The 16,233-nt window shown below is 34.4% G+C and overlaps 1 protein-coding gene across 3 annotated transcripts in view; it reads left to right on the top strand.

The window, feature by feature from the left end:
* Positions 1-16,233, top strand: part of UNC80 (unc-80 homolog, NALCN channel complex subunit) — a 232,901-nt gene that overhangs the window by 79,043 nt on the left and 137,625 nt on the right. For all 3 annotated transcript variants that reach the window (XM_068543797.1, XM_068543795.1, XM_068543796.1), the window contains exon 22: positions 815-987. In XM_068543797.1, the coding sequence (XP_068399898.1) occupies positions 815-987 (173 nt within the window). The remainder of the gene's footprint in view (positions 1-814; positions 988-16,233) is intronic.

The raw sequence follows: 16,233 nt of genomic DNA, 5'->3' as shown, positions 1-16,233 counted from the left end.
GGAAATCCTGGCATTAAATGACCAACCTCTCAAGTCCTTTACAACTCTAATAATCAAGGATTCTTTGCATTGTAACTAAGATATCAAGATACTGTCTTTGATATCAGTTTTTTGTAACAGATCTGAAATTGCACAGTGATTTTGCATCTTCCATAAAAACAGAAGTTAGTTACAGGCAGAATCATCTTAAATAATCCGCTTAGCAGTATTAGAGAAGAGACCTGAAAGCAAAATGATCAAACCTTATATTTATCTATTTTTTTAATTTTTAATTTTTAAAATTTATTTTATTGATGCATAGTTGATTTACAATGTTGTGTTAATTTCTGCTATACAGCAAAGTGATTCCGTTATACATATATATATATATATATATACATTCTTTTTCACATTCTTTTCTGTTATGGTTTATCACAGGATAGTGAATATAGTTCCCTGTGCTATACAGTAGGACCTTGTTGTTTATCCATTCTATATATAATAGTTTGCATCTGCTAATCCCTAACTCCCAATCCATCCCTCCCTCACCCACCCTTCCCCCTTGGCAACCACAAGTCTGTTCTCTATGGATCAGACCCTATATTAAAATAGTTATATAAGACCCCTTATTTACATATGCTATGTGTCATCAGATTCCTAAAAGTCAAGGTGTCCAAATCAAGCATTAGATAGAGAGGAGGGAAGTGTCGTTCAGGAAAAAGTTCTTAGGCCAACACTACAGAAAATGCATTGTTGAAACTTCAAAGCTCTTTTTTAATCTACAACCATTACACTCTCTCTCCTTCATTCCTCCAACATGGGAAAACCCCTACAGGTTGCCACAGTCTTGATGACCATCTGTCTTCCAACCAAGAAGGTGGAAAAAGCAAAAACGTGGTGAATCTTGGAGCAATCCGACAAGGCATGAAGCGCTTTCAATTTCTGTTAAACTGCTGTGAGCCAGGGACAATTCCTGATGCATCGATCTTGGCAGCCGCCTTGGATCTTGTAAGTTGTTGGAAGAATTTTCTCACCCTGTACCCCATTCCAGTTAATTCTGCTAATGGAAGAAAGCATGAATCCCTACTCCAAAGCCTAACTATGGGGTTACGTTTTTGGTCTTTTTTTTTTTCCCTCAGCATTAGTGGCAAGAGGAGGGAAAAAGGTAGTAAGGTGAAAGAAGAAAAGAAAGGGGAAAAAATCTTAGTAAATATATTCTGTACAGCATCATGATTAAAAGTATATGAGGGTTCTGGAATAAGATTGCCTGGGTTAAAATCACTCTGACATCTATTAGCTAAACCCTGTAAAATGAGATTAAGTGTAATAATTATGCCTACCTCCTAGGGTTAGTGTGAGGATTAAATGAGATATTAAATGTAAAGTCCTCATCATAATACCTGAAATATAGCAATTGCTCAATAAAGTAGGTCATTATTATTATTACATTAGTCATGTCTGTCATGTATTAGTCCTTTAAACTCTGTCTTGGTTTAATTGCATATTAATTGAGGGAAAATATGAAGCAAGGACCAATTGAAATTAATTGCACAGAAGCACCTTGAACATTGTGTAGCCTTATACACATGTAAGAGGTTCAAGAGTATAATGTGGATCTTGTTTAGAAAGTATTTTTGTCAAATAAACGAGACCCAGATATGAGTTTTGAACACAATCTCTCAATTTCCTTTATTTATCTTCTGGTTTAATAAATTCTTCATATGCTATATAAATACTGGGTACAAAATTCCAAGTAAATATCAAGAAATAAAAGTCTTCTGTATTCACGTTTTAAAAAGAAAAACTAAAATAGACCTTTTTACAACAAAACCCCTTTAGCCTGCCTACAAATGATCCCTTTTTATAACACATGAATATGTAACCACTGGCCACTCATATTTTACCTTGGAAAATAGTCCAAACCTTTTAATATAATTCATGACATTTTTCTGTGACATTAATAGCTTTTGCTCTCATGGTATTTAGTGACCAGCAAGGTATGTAGCTTCACTTAAGCCGAAAATGCAAATACCACTGTAATCACCCAGAATGATGACCTGTGGTTATTTAAGATTTTTCAGTCAGTTTCCGATTCCTGGACATTGGTCTTTGAAAGTATTTTTTTTTTAATTCCAAAGTGTTTAATGTGTACTGATATATGCTATGATGACTGTAAAATGTAGAAAGTCACAGGTCTCCAGGAGAGCTGAGGCAGGTGGCAATCAAACAATCAAAGAACAATGAGATGCCTGTCTAAAGCAAGAGAGCTGACAAGGCAAAGAGCCAATTTCTTGTTTTCTAAGTGGGAGAGAGGAAACCAGCCTGTCACTCTTTTGAGTCATGCATGGTTCTTCTTAATCACCAACTGGCCAGGGTTCAAAGCCAGCAAAGGATAGAGCCAGATTAGAACAGACCTTATATTTGGTACAATACCATTTTGACTCTCTCATTAAAAAATTATGTGAGATCACTCTAGGAACTTTAAAATGTGAAAAATAAGAAATTCTGTATTTTAAACCTGATAGTTTAAATGTGATTAAGAAAGTGAAGATGACACAAATTAGTTGAACAATGGTTAAATACACAATAACAGTGGTGCATTAGAACTTTATGGGTAGTTTATGCTATAGTGTTCCAGATGTACTATTATGTCCATCTTTGTCTCAATCCTAAAGTCACAGATACTTTGGAAAATTTTTAGACAAGTGAGGCATCAAATTTCTCCAGCAACTGCCTGAGTTTAAGGAAAATGATAATAATGAATCATGTTACTTCAACTTACTGTTGAAAGAGAAAGATAGAGGCACAGCTGGCCCTACAAATTGGACAATGATAGGATAATAGCATTTGGATAACAGTCAGTAAAATAAGCACCTGATGACAGAGAGAATGGATTGACCTTCCCTCTCTGGAAAGCCTCAGCCCCACACCAGAGATCCTGAGTGAAGTCTCCACATGAATGCATATCATGTGCTGGACTCCAAGCCACTCTTTTCATTCATGCATTTTCCACATGAGAGAACAAAAGCCCCAAGAGCTAAGGTGACTTTGCTCAAGGTCATATAAGCCTGTCGAAGTGAAAACTGGGCTCAGAGCAGAACTTTCTGATTCTATTCAGGACTCTTTTAGCAATACCGTATACTTTCTCTGTAAAAAAAAAAAAAAAAAAGTTATTTAGGTAAATCAGAAAGAGTGTCTCTGGATACACTGAAAATGTACTTAAATGTATATGATCTCCATAATAAAGAAGATGGCAAATGATTTCTAATGGTCCAAAAACAATTAAATCTTTTTTAAAAAAAAAGATCATGTGACTACATGATGAATTTATAATAGGAACATATAGGAGATTTTCAACTTTAAAGATTCACACTACACATTCACCCACTAAACCAGTGATTCTTAACATTTTGGAGACATAAACTCTTTAAGAACTGAATGAAAGCTATGGAGAGCTATGGAGAGAATTACACTTACAGACAAAATTCAGCCTGTAATATCAGAAGATTCATGAACTCCCCCAAAACCCACCCATGAAACAAAAAATGGGAAGAACACAATCTCAATGTATTATCATTGGCAAAGAGAGACTCTTTAATAAAGTAATTGGAATGATTTTATTAACATTGATGGTGTAAAAACAGAAGGAATAACTGCTTCCTACATAAAAAGCTTTTAAGCTTTTAAGATATGTGGTCATGGGAGAAACAGGAGGCTTGTCACAAAGAGAGTGATACATTTGAAAGTTTAAAAAATAATCCCAGTCGAGGGCTTTCCCTGATGGCGCAGTGGTTAAGAATCCTCCTGCCAATTCAGGGGACACGGGTTTGAGCCCTGGTCCAGGAAGATCCCACATGCCCTGGAACAGCTAAGCCCATGCACCACAACTACTGAGCCTGTGCTCTAGAGCCTGCAAGCCACAACTACTGAAGCCCACGCACCTAGAGCCTGTGCTCTGCAACAAGAGAAGCTACCGCAATGAGAAGCCCGTGCACTGCAACAAAGAGTAGCTCCTGCTTGCTGCAACTAGAGAAAGCCCACACGCAGCAATGAAGACCCAAAGCAGCCAAAAATAAATAAATTTATTTCAAAAGTAATAAATAAAATCGTGTTATCAATAGGTTCTTTTAAAAAAAATCCCAATCGAACAAATTAATACTGGCTTCTGAATGGAGATTATAAAAGTATTCATCAATGTTCTTCTTAAAATAATCAGTCTCTTGGATGCTGGAATTTCATTCCCTCTCATCAGATGGTTCCATACCTCTATGATTTCCAACTGCTATAATGCTTAGAGTTTTCAAGGAGATTTAATTCATGGCTGAATTCCAGAAAACATTTAAAATTTATTTTACTTCCTCCAAATAAGACTATGGCCAGGTAGTTACCAGACCACTAGATTCTCCTTTCTTCCCTTCCTGTTGGACCAACTCTGGCCCTGCTTGACCTTCTCAATCTTATTAATCTCATGGTAATAAATAAAATAAAGGGGGTTTGATACTTATAAGCAGTGTCTTCAAGCTTCAAAGTAAAGAAGCATTTTCTGATCATTATAGATGTCCAGTGATGAAGTAGATACATTGAGAAGTAATTAGCTCTTTGTCACTACACTGGACTCAATGGGGAAGTACAGGGAGACTCAAGAAGGGGGTGGTTTCTTTCGTATCTGAGAATATTTGATTCTAGGTCAAGGCCAAGGAGTGTCCAGAGGTCAGAATCAGTCACGGTTTAAAGGAAACAGAGACAGAATCCAGGTAGACATGGTTGGTTGAAAAAAAAGGGATAGGTGATGATGGTGGTGATGGTACTCATGGTGGTGGTAATGTTGGTGGTGATGGTAGTCGTGGTGGTGGTGTGGTGGTGGTGGCAGTGGTGAGAGAGGTGGTGGTAGAAGATAACAAAAGTAACATTTTCATTGTATGTCATAGTTAATAAAGCACCTTCACATTCATTGTCTTATTTGTTGATATAAGAGGAAAGGGTTAAGCCAGGACATGGTCCCCAAATGAGGGTACATTCAACTTCAGTTTCTCAGGTATAGAAAAGTGAAGGAATTGAAGTCACTGGTGAATACTGGCAAGAGGACTGAGAGGAAGGAAAATATAGCTGCATGTCCAGTATGTTTGAATCATAGTAACATCCTATTTTTACTATCATTGTGCAAGTGTGGCAATTGCAGTTGTTCATACCTGTCTGTTTGGGTTAGGAGACCCTTGAGATTACTCTAACGTTCACAAGTTGTCTTCTATTAAATGTATTATTAACTTTTGTATCCTCTGTGTTTGGTTTCACTTAATATCTGATCTCATCTGCTTCCTGACTTTCAGAAATGCTTCACTTTTAAATATGTTCTAGAATGAATTTGGGAGTGTTCCTCCCTCTGCAAATTTTTGGTACAGTTTGAGAAGGATCAGTGTTAGCTATTCTCTAAATGTTTGATAGAATTCATCTGTGAAGCCATCTGGTCCTGGACTTTTGTTTGTTGGAAGATTTTAATTACAGTTTCAATTTCATAACTTGTGATAGGTCTGTTTATATTTTCTAATTCTTCCTGCTTCAGTCTGGGAAAATTGTACCTTTCCAAGAATTTGTCCATTTCTTCGTGTTTGTCCACTTTATTGGCATATAGTTATTTGTAGTAGTCTTTTATAATCCTTTGTATTTCTGTGGTGTCAGTTGTGATTTCTCCTTTTTTATTTCTAATTTTATTGATTTGCATCCTCTCCCTTTTTTTCTTGATGAGTCTGGCTAAGGGTTTATCAATTTTGTTTATCTTCTCAAAGAAACAGCTTTTAGTTTTATGGATCTTTGCTATTGTTTTCTTCATTTCTCTTTCATTAATTTCTGCTCTGATTTTTATGATTTCTTCTACTGACTTTGGGTTTTTTTGTTCTTTCTCTAGTTGCTTTAGGTGTAAGTTTAGATTGTTTATTTGAGATTTTTCTTGTTTCTTGAGGTGAGATTGAATTGCTATAAACTTCCCTCTTAGAGCTGCTTTTGTTGCATCCCATAGGTTTTGGGTCATCGTGTTTTCATTGTCATTTGTTTCTATGTATTTTTTAATTTCTACTTTGATTTCTTCAGTGATCTCTTGGTTATTTAGTAGCACACTGTTTAGCCTCCATGTATTTGTGTTTTTTACAGTTTTTTTTTCCTGTAATTGATTTCCAGTCTCATAGCATTGTGGTCAGAAAGGATGCTTGATACGATTTCAGTTTTCTTAAATTTTCCAAGGCTTGATTTGTGACCCAAGATGTGATCTATCCTGGAGAATGTTCCATGTGCACTTGAACAGAAAGCGTATTATTGTGCCACTTTCCGGTGGCATGTCCTATAAATATCATTAAATCTATCTAGCCTATTGTGTCATTTAAAGACTGTGTTTCCTTATTTATTTTCTGTTTGGATACTCTATCCATTGGTGCAAGTGGGGTGTTAAAGTCCCCTACTATTATTGTATTACTGTTGATTTCCCCTTTCATTGTTGTTAGCGTTTGCCTTATGTATTGAGGTGCTCCTACGTTGGGTGCATAAACATTTATAATTGTTATATCTTCTTCTTGGATTGATCCCCTGATCATTATGTAGTGCCCTTCCTTATCTCTTGTAACAGTCTTTAGTTTAAAGTCTATTTTATCTGATATGAGAATTGCTACTCCAGCTTTCTTTTGATTTCCATTTGCATGGAATATCGTTTTCCATCCCCTCACTTTCAGTCTGTATGTGTCCCTAGGTCTGAAGAGGTTCTCTTGTAGACAGCATATATATGGGTCTTATTTTTGTATCCATTCAGCCAGTCTGTGTCTTTTGGTTGTGTCATTTAATCCATTCACATTCAAGGTTATTGACATGTATGTTCCTATTACCCTTTTCTTAATTGTTTTGGGTTTGTTTTTGTGGATCTTTTTCTTCTCTTGTGTTTCCTGCCTAGAGAAGTTTCTTTAGCATTTGTTGTAAAGCTGGTTTGGTGGTGCTGAATTCTCTTATCTTTTGCTTGTCTGAAAAGCTTTTGATTTCTCTGTTAAATCTGAATGAGATCCTTGCTGGGTAGAGTAATCTTGATTGTAGGCCACCATCACCCTGATGCCAAAGCCAGAAAAAGATATCACAAAAAAAGGAATTTATAGACCAATATCACTGATGAACATAGATGCAAAAATCCTGAACAAAATACTAGCAGACAGAATCTAACAACATATCAAAAGGATCATACACCATGATCAAGTGGGGTTTATCCCAGGGAGGCAAGGATTCTTCAATATATGCAAATAAATTGATGTGGTAAACCATATTAACAAATTAAGGAATAAAGAACATATGATCAGCTCAATAGATGGCAAAAAAGCTTTTGACAAAATTCAACGTTCATTTATGATAAAAACTCTCCAGAAAATGGCCATAGAGGGAAACTACCTCAACATAATAAAGGCCATATATGACAAACCCACAGCAAACATCATACTCAATGGTGAAAAATTGAAAGCATTTCCCCTAAGATCAGGAACAAGACAAGGATGTGCACTCTTGGCACTCTTATTCAACATAGTTTTGGAAGTCATAGCCATGGCAATCAGAAAAGAAAAAGAAATAAAAGGACTACAAATTGGAAAAGAAGAAGTAGAACTGTCACTGTTTGCAGATGACATGATACTATACATAGAAAATCCTAAAGATGCCACCAGAAAACTACCAGAACTAATCAATGAATTTGGTAAGGTTGCAGGATACAAAATTAATGCACAGAAATATCTGGCATTCCTATACACCAACAACAAAAAATCAGAAAGAGAAATTAAGGAAACAATCCCATTCACCATCGCAACAAAAAGAATAAAATACCTAGGAATAAACCTGCCTAAGGAGGCGAAAGACTTGTACTCAGAAAACTGTAAGACACTGATGAAAGAAATCAAAGATGACATAAACAGATGGAGAAATATACCATGTTCTTGTACTGGAAGAACCAGTATTGTGAAAATGACTATACTACCCAAAGCAATCTACAGATTCAAGGCAATCCTTATCAAACTACCAATGGCATTCTTCACAGAATTAGAACAAAAAATTTTACAATTTGTATGGAAACACAAAAGACCCCAAATAGCCTGAGAAAACCATAATTCAAAAAGAGACATGTACTCAATGTTCATTGCAGCACTGTATACAATAGCCAGGACATGGAAGCAACCTTAATGTCCATCGACATGAATGGATAAAGAAGATGTGGCACATATATACAATGGAATATTATTCAGCCATAAAAAGAAATGAAATTGAGTTATTTATAGTGAAGGGATGGACATAGAGTCTGTCATACAGAGTGAAGTAAGTCAGAAAGAGAAAAACAAATACCATATGCTAACGCATATATACGGAATCTAAAAAAAAAAAGGTAGATGAACCTAGTGACAGGGCAGGAATAAAGATGTACACATAGAGAATGGACTTGAGGTCATGGGGAGGGGGAAGGGTAAGCTGGGACGAAGTGAGAGAGTAACATTGACATATATACACTACGAAATGTGAAATAGATGGCTAGTGCGAAGCAGCTGCATCGCATAGGGAGATCAGCTCGGTGCTTTGTGACCACCTAGAGGGGTGGGATAGGGAGGGTGGGAGGGAGACGCAAGAGGGAGGGGATATGGGGATATATGTATACATATAGCTGATTCACTTTGTTATACAGCAGAAAGTAACACAACACTGTAAAGCAATTATACTCCAATAAAGATATTTTAAAAATTAGCATATGAGTCATATCAAATAAATAATCGATTAATCTTAAAAAAAAAAAAAAAAAAAGAAACATGTATCGCAGTGTTCATTGCAGCACCATTTACAATAGCCAGGACATGGAAGCAACGTAAGTGTCCATCAACAGATGAATAGATAAAAGAAGATGAGGCACATATATACAATGGAATATTACCCAGCCATAAAAAGAAATAAAATTGAGTTATTTGTAGCGAGGTGGATGGACCTAGAGTCTGTCATACAGAGTGAAGTAAGTCAGAAAGAGAAAAACAAATACTGTATGCTAACGCATATATATGGAATCTAAAAAAAAAAAAAAAGGTACTGAATACCTAGTGGCAGGGCAGGAATAAAGACATAGACATAGAGAATGGACTTGAGGACACAGGGCGGGGAGGGGGAAGCTGGGGTGAAGTGAGAGTAGCATCGACGTATATACACTATCAAATGTAAAATAGTTAGCTAGTGGGAAGCAGCAGCATAGCACAAGGAGATGAGCTCGGTGCTTTGCAACGACCTAGAGGGGTGGGATAGGGAGGGTGGGTGGGAGGCTCAAGAGGGAGGAGATATGGGGACATATGTATGCATATGGCTGATGCACTTTGTTGTACAACAGAAACTAACACAGTATTGTGAAGCAATTATACTCCAGTAAAGATCTATTAAAAAATATATTCTGTATGTTTTCCAATGCATTTGTGGTTTTAGTCATATACATATATGTGTGTATAAATATAGAGAGATAGAAATACAAATATAGAAATATATATAGATGTAGATATAAATGACACAGATGGATAGATTGATGATAGATAGATAAATATAGATGTCAGATAGATATGCAGATGCAGATATAGATATAGATATACAGATTTATACATAGGTATAGATTCTACCATTTCATCAGATAGGATTTGGGAGAGGAGGGGAAAATGAATGTGTTCAGTTCACCATCACTTTCCAGTCCTTCACTTTCTCCCATCTCTCTTTTATTGTTTGCTTTTGTTGGATGTCTCATTCATTTTTTTAAGTGCAGCTTAAATACAGTGTTTACATTATGATGTAATTTTATTTCAGAACAGTTTTCATTGTTTCGTTGCCTTCATCATAGAAGTTAAATGTGATTTTTTCAACTTTCCAATTTTCTTCAGCATTAAAAAGTATTATTAAATGAAAGAAGTACTAGAAATGTCAGTGTTCAAAGTCTTGCCAATCTGAAGGTTTTTGTTTTAAACAATCCTCTTGTCATTATTGCTATGACTACAAAGGGGTAATTGGGTCAGTTTTTAGTCCAGCACAGCTCCTCCTCACACTCTTCCTCTTTAGTGTAAATTTAATAAATGCAACTGTAAGGCATTTTTAAAAAGAGATGTTTTATAAAGGACTCATTTTATCTTTAGGTTCATATAATCTACAAGCACAAAAATAGTTCAAACAAAAGGCACTTCTGTCTATTTTCTGTATATTTCAGGTGAAATTATCTATCCTTTTTTACCCAGTTGAATAAATAACATGTACAGACATAGTGATTTCTAATTTACTGGTAATTTATTAGCATGAATGACACATCATAATGTCAGTTTGCATTAGGAACAGTTTCATGAATATAAGAGAGTCAGTGGGATCGTAGTTTTCTCCTTAGTCTGTGGACAGAGAAAACCTAATTCATGTTAAATTATAATAGCTTCATAAATAGATAGTTTTAGGAGGACTGGTTATATAATTTTTATCCAAATTGGAACACTTTTGAGAGTGAAATGGAGTGCTATCAATAATTACACCAGGTAGACATAAACTAGAACTCTTGCGGAAAATGAAACATTTGGTTACCATATCGTCATACTTTCAGGTTCACTGCAACAAATGTAATCCACATTGGGGTTTACCATCATAAAACTACTTGGTGATGATTGGAAATTAGCTTTTTTCAAGGAGTTAAGAATATATGCAGACTAGGAACTATCAAAGCAAAATAATATTGTGTCCTCTTTTGAATCATAAGGAAAGTTGAAATAATCCAGTAATAACCAAAACTAAATGGTCAAATTATTCACTTTATTCTAGTGGTATTCCTATACTGAATGTTTGAAAACATTCTATGAAATATAGCATAAAAAGGATGTATATCATGAATATGTAGAGTTTAAAGAAAAAATTTGAATGTCACATATCCACCACATATCTTAAAAAATAGGACATTTCCACTTTCTTTAAAGTCCCCTGTATCTCCTTTCCTAATTACTCACCCCTACCTCCTAGAAGACACTGCTGTCTTGAACTTTGTTTTACTCTTCCCTGTGCTTGCTTTATTTTATCACATGAGCTTGTATCCCTAGAGAATATATCATTTTGTTTTGTTTCCTTATGCTGTATTTTAATGAAATTTGTAATGTAATTTAATTTATAAAAATTTTCTTTAGTGGTTAGCATTTTTATGTCTTTTTAAAGAAATCCCAAGGTAGTAATAAATACATATTACATTTTCCTCTAAAAGTTTTAAAGTCTGCATTTCACATTTAGGTCTTTAACTAGAATTTGTTGTGTGTATAAAACAGGATATTTTTTCTTTCTTTTCTTTTCACATGAAAAAAAATTATCCTAGCATAATATATTGACTAATTCATACTTTATTATCTGATGTGCGACACCATCTTAATCATGTGTCAGGTTTCTATGCATGCATGGGTGTCAGTCTGAGTTTTTTTTCTGTTCCGTTCCATGTGTGCTCTGAGTTAATCTACTCTGTCTTAATAGCCTGAACTTTGAACATCACCTAGGTTGTTCTTGGCTCTTTGCTCTTCCGTGTGAATTTTATAATTAGCTTGTCAGTGTCTATGAGAATCTTCTGATTTATTCTTGGAATTACATTAAGTCCACAGATAAATTTAGATATAATTAAAATTCAAATTGAAATTCAGATCTGAATTGATAATTCAAAAGTTCTACTTCTTTCTGAGTCCATTTAAGTAATTTTAATTTTTTTAGCAATTTGTCAGTTTTACCTCCATTTTCATATTTGTTGGATTAAAATTGATCATAACATTTTCTTATTAGTTTTTTATCTTTGCAGCATCTGTGATTATTTTTTCTGTTTTTATTCCTAAAATTATTTCCTTTTCTTTTCTTGATTAGGCTTGCCAGATATTTGTCAATTTCGTTAGTCTTTTTTAATGGTACAGTAGAGATTCTCTCTATTGTATCTCGTTCTCTAATTCATTAATTCCTGCCCTTATTATTGTTTTTATTGAAGTATAGTTGATTTACAATGTTGTGGTAGTTTTAGGTGTACAGCAAAGCGATTCAGTTATAAATACACATATATATATAATATTCTTTTTCAGATTATTTTCCCTTATACGTTATTACAAAATATTGAGTATATCCTGCCCTTATTTTTATTCTTTCCTCCTTCTTGCTTTGAATTCATTGTATTATTATTTTAGCTTATTAGTTGATTGCTTAGCTCATACTTTTATTTTTTTCTGTTCAAAAACTGAGCATTTAGCTACTCATTTCCCTCTAAGCACTCCTTCAATTACGTCATAAATTTTGATAAGTAGTATTTATGTTACAATTTATTTTTAAGTCCTTTGTAATTTATTTAATGGTTTCCTTTTCCATGGGTTACATAAATATGTACGAGTGTGTGTGTTTCAATTTTATAAATTTCAGAGTTTTGTTAGGTATCAATTTGTTATTGATTTCTAACTTCATTTTCAGATACTGATTCTTTAGAATTCATTTAAACTTGCTTCATGAACTAGAGCATTATTAATTTTTGTAAATGTTCCATGTGTAGTTGAAAAGAATGTGCATTCTCCAGTTGTTGGGCACAACATAGAGGCTTTTCTTTCCTTTTTTTTTTTTTTAATTGAAGTATAGTTGACATACAATATTATGTTAATTTCAGGTGTACAACACAGTGATTTGGCATTTATATACATTATGAATTGATCACGGTAAGTCTAGTAACTATCTGTCAACTTTGTCACACAAAGTTATTATAATATTATTGACTGTATTCTCTATACTGTATATTATATCCCAGTGACTTATTTATTTTATAACTGGAAGTATGAAACTTTTAATCCCCTTCACTTATTTTACCCAAACCCTGTTACCCCCTCAACCTCCCATCCCCACCTCTGGCAACCACTAGCTTATTCTCTGTATCTGTGAGTCTGTTTCGCTTCGTTTGTTCATTTTTTTGTTTTTTAGATTCCACATATCAGTAAAATCATACAGATTTTTCCGTCTAGCTTATTTCACTTAGCATAATACCCTCTAGGTCCATCAGGGTGCAGTGCTTTATATTCAAGTATTCTATATTCTTATTTTTACCCCTCACTACTTGATCTGTCAAACACTAAGTTGTGTTAAAATCTCCTCTATGATGACAAACTTGTCCATTTATTTTGTAGTTCCAGCAATTTCTGTTTTATTGGTTTAGAGGCAGATCGTTTAGAAGTATGACAAGTATCTGGTGCTATGAACCTTTTATCACTATCTAGTGACCCAGTTTATTTCTAGCATATATAAGATATATTTTTCTTTGATAATAATACAGCTGAAACAGTTTTATTAGCATTGGTCTGGTCTATCTTTTTGCCAGTCCTTTCCTTTCAACTTTTCTACATCTTTGTGTTTTAGGTATGTGTCTTGTAAAAAAGCAAGTATTTGAATTTTTATAATGTTTTAGTGACCTTTTTTTCCCTAGAAAATTTAGTACATTTGCACAGATTATGATTACTTATATAGATTCACTTCTGTCTTCTTCTGCGTACTTACCATATTTTTTCATTATTTCATTATTTCATTGTATATGTTTCATTATTTCATTTTTCATTATTTCATTGTATATTCATTATTTCATGCCTTCTTTCAAATAGTGTTGAATTTTGTTTTATTTCTCTTGCTTTGGTTTGGTTTAGCTTTGTTTTATTCATTTTTCTTTATCAGTTTGGAAATTATTCTATTTATATTTTTAAAAATTGCATGCATATTTAACTCAACAAAGTCTAAATTTAATGAATTTCTTTCAAACAGTAAAAGACTGTAGAGGGTTTTAACCCCAATTATTGTTCAAGATTTAGTTCTCTCTTGTTTTTGTCTTAACATTGACAAAGTAGACGTTATTTTTATTGAGTGTTAGGAAAATGATTTTTAAATTTGCCCAAAAGCTTAGCATAGTCTTTGCTCACCATTTCTCTTTGCATCGCAGACATTCCTTTCTAAGATCTATATCCTCGTGAAGGAAACCTTTCAGACATTTCTTTGGTGATGATCAACTGGCAGTAGCTCTCTCAGCTACAGTTTAATTGAAAATGTCTTTATTTTGGTCTCATTCTTGAAAGATACTTTTGATAGAATTAGAATCATAGGCTAACATTTTCTTTCTGTACTTCAAAGATATTATCCCCTTCTCTTCTGGCTTAATTGACATTCTTTTATAGGTAATGTGTCTCCCCCAATTCCTTCTCCCAGTTGCTTTTAATATCTTCTCTTTACTGTTGATCTTTTGCACTTTCACTAAAAAGTTTCTAGCCTATATTTCATATTTCATTAAGCCTGTGAATCACGTAATTGACAAATTATGTCTATTCTGGAAATTTTCCAACTGTTATTTCTTCAAAGATTGTGTCTTTCACATTTTCTCTAATTTTTCCTTCTATAAACTGAAAAGATGCATGATAGAGCTTCTCAGTTTATCCTCTGTTTTTGACAACCTCTTTCATATTTTTCATTTCTTCATCTCTTTCTATGCTGTATTCTGGCTAACTCTCTTCCATTTCACTTTTTCTTTTTTCAGCTGTGTCTAATTTCATGGTTCTTAACCAGGGGTAACTTTGCCCACCAGGGGACATTTGGCAATGTTTGGAGGAATTTTTGGCTGTCACAACTTGGGAATTGCTATTTGCATCTAGTTGGTAGTTAATAAAGATGCTGGTAAACATCTCATAATACATAGTGCATGCTTCACAAAAAAGAATTATCTGGCCAAAATGGCCAATAATGCTGAAGTTGAAAAAAAACTGATCTAATTTTTGTTTTAATCTATCCATTGAGTTTTAAATTTCAAGTACTACATTTTTTATTTGTAAAAGTTCTATTTACTTCTTGTTTTAAAACTACGTGGTCAACTTTGATAATCTAATTCCTTCTACTTTCAATACCCACATTAATCTGTAAATGTATTTGATACATTATGATTCCTATAGCCACAGTCTTTGTAAAGGGTCTGATTCTACACTTTGCTGTTTCTTCCTACTCTTACTCATGGTGAATTTTTTAAAACATATTTTTAATAAGCTTAACTCCTTGAAACTTTATCTGTGCTGATTCTTTAAGACCTGTGTTAGAAGCAGTGTTATTCAGTGGACCAGCAGTTTTAGCAACATCTGTGAGTATGTTAGAAATGCAGATTTTCAGGCCCTGCAACATCTGCATCAGAATCTCTGGGGGTGGGCCCAAAGAACCTATTTTAACCATATTCTCTTATGCATACTCAAGTGACTCTTATGCATACTCAAGTTTGAAGATTTGAGAAGCACTAGTTTAAAGTATTCCTCCAGAGAGGATTTCCATTTCTTTTCCTCAGGCACCTCGAAACATCACCAACCTAAGATCATTTTTTAACTACATTTTGGGTGCAAGGAGCATGAAAGTGTGCCCATTCTCGTCCAAACTTATATGAAAATGTGGAATTTTGATTAGAAGTTCTCATTTAAGACTTTTTTTTTTTTCCTTTTCTACCCAGAGCCAAGACTAGTCATGCAAGCTTAATTCTGTGGGGTAGATCATTTTATTTTTCATGCAATGAAAGTGGCACCCACCTGGGATATTGGCTTTATATAGGAGTGTATGGCCTGATCTCACACTCCACTTTGGACCCAGACATTTAATTTGTGGCCCATTGAAAACCCATACTCTGGTCTTGCCATAGTCAGTAGAAACCCTTGGGGCATATATTCCTACACTAGTTCACACCTTTCTCCCTACCTTCACCCCAGAACTGCACTTTCTTGTAATTTCTGCTCTCCAATGGTCTATCATCTCATGTTAGAAACAAAAGCAAAAACAAAGTGAAAACAAATGGGGTATTTTATCTAGCATTTTTAGGTGTCTAAACCAAAAGATATTTGTCTTCACACCTAATCCATCATATTGTCAGAAACAGGAGTCCTCATTTGGTTTTTAAAATACTTACCCAAGATACTAGCATGATCTGAGTAAGTGTTAAAATGACTACCCCACCAGACTGGGTACTAAACAATAATGCCTGCCTCTAGCCTGACATCTGAATCATTTCTGTTGCCCACAGCTACTACAGAAATGGGCAGGGGCAGAGACAGCCTGTCAGTTGCTTAATGATCTCAGTCAGGCAGAGAATTCAATACAAGCTAAGTAATAAATACTGAGTCACAAGCACATGCCCTCTAGCAAACGAGGTTCCAGTGTACACAAAGAACCACAATAATTGCTTATTCCCAGTGTTTTTAA

The sequence above is a fragment of the Eschrichtius robustus genome, chromosome 5 (genome assembly GCF_028021215.1).
Source record: "Eschrichtius robustus isolate mEscRob2 chromosome 5, mEscRob2.pri, whole genome shotgun sequence".
In the NCBI taxonomy this organism is placed as follows: Eukaryota; Metazoa; Chordata; class Mammalia; order Artiodactyla; family Eschrichtiidae; genus Eschrichtius; species Eschrichtius robustus.
The sequence above is the reverse complement of the archived record's forward strand: the minus strand, read 5'-3'. Positions and strand labels throughout refer to the sequence as shown.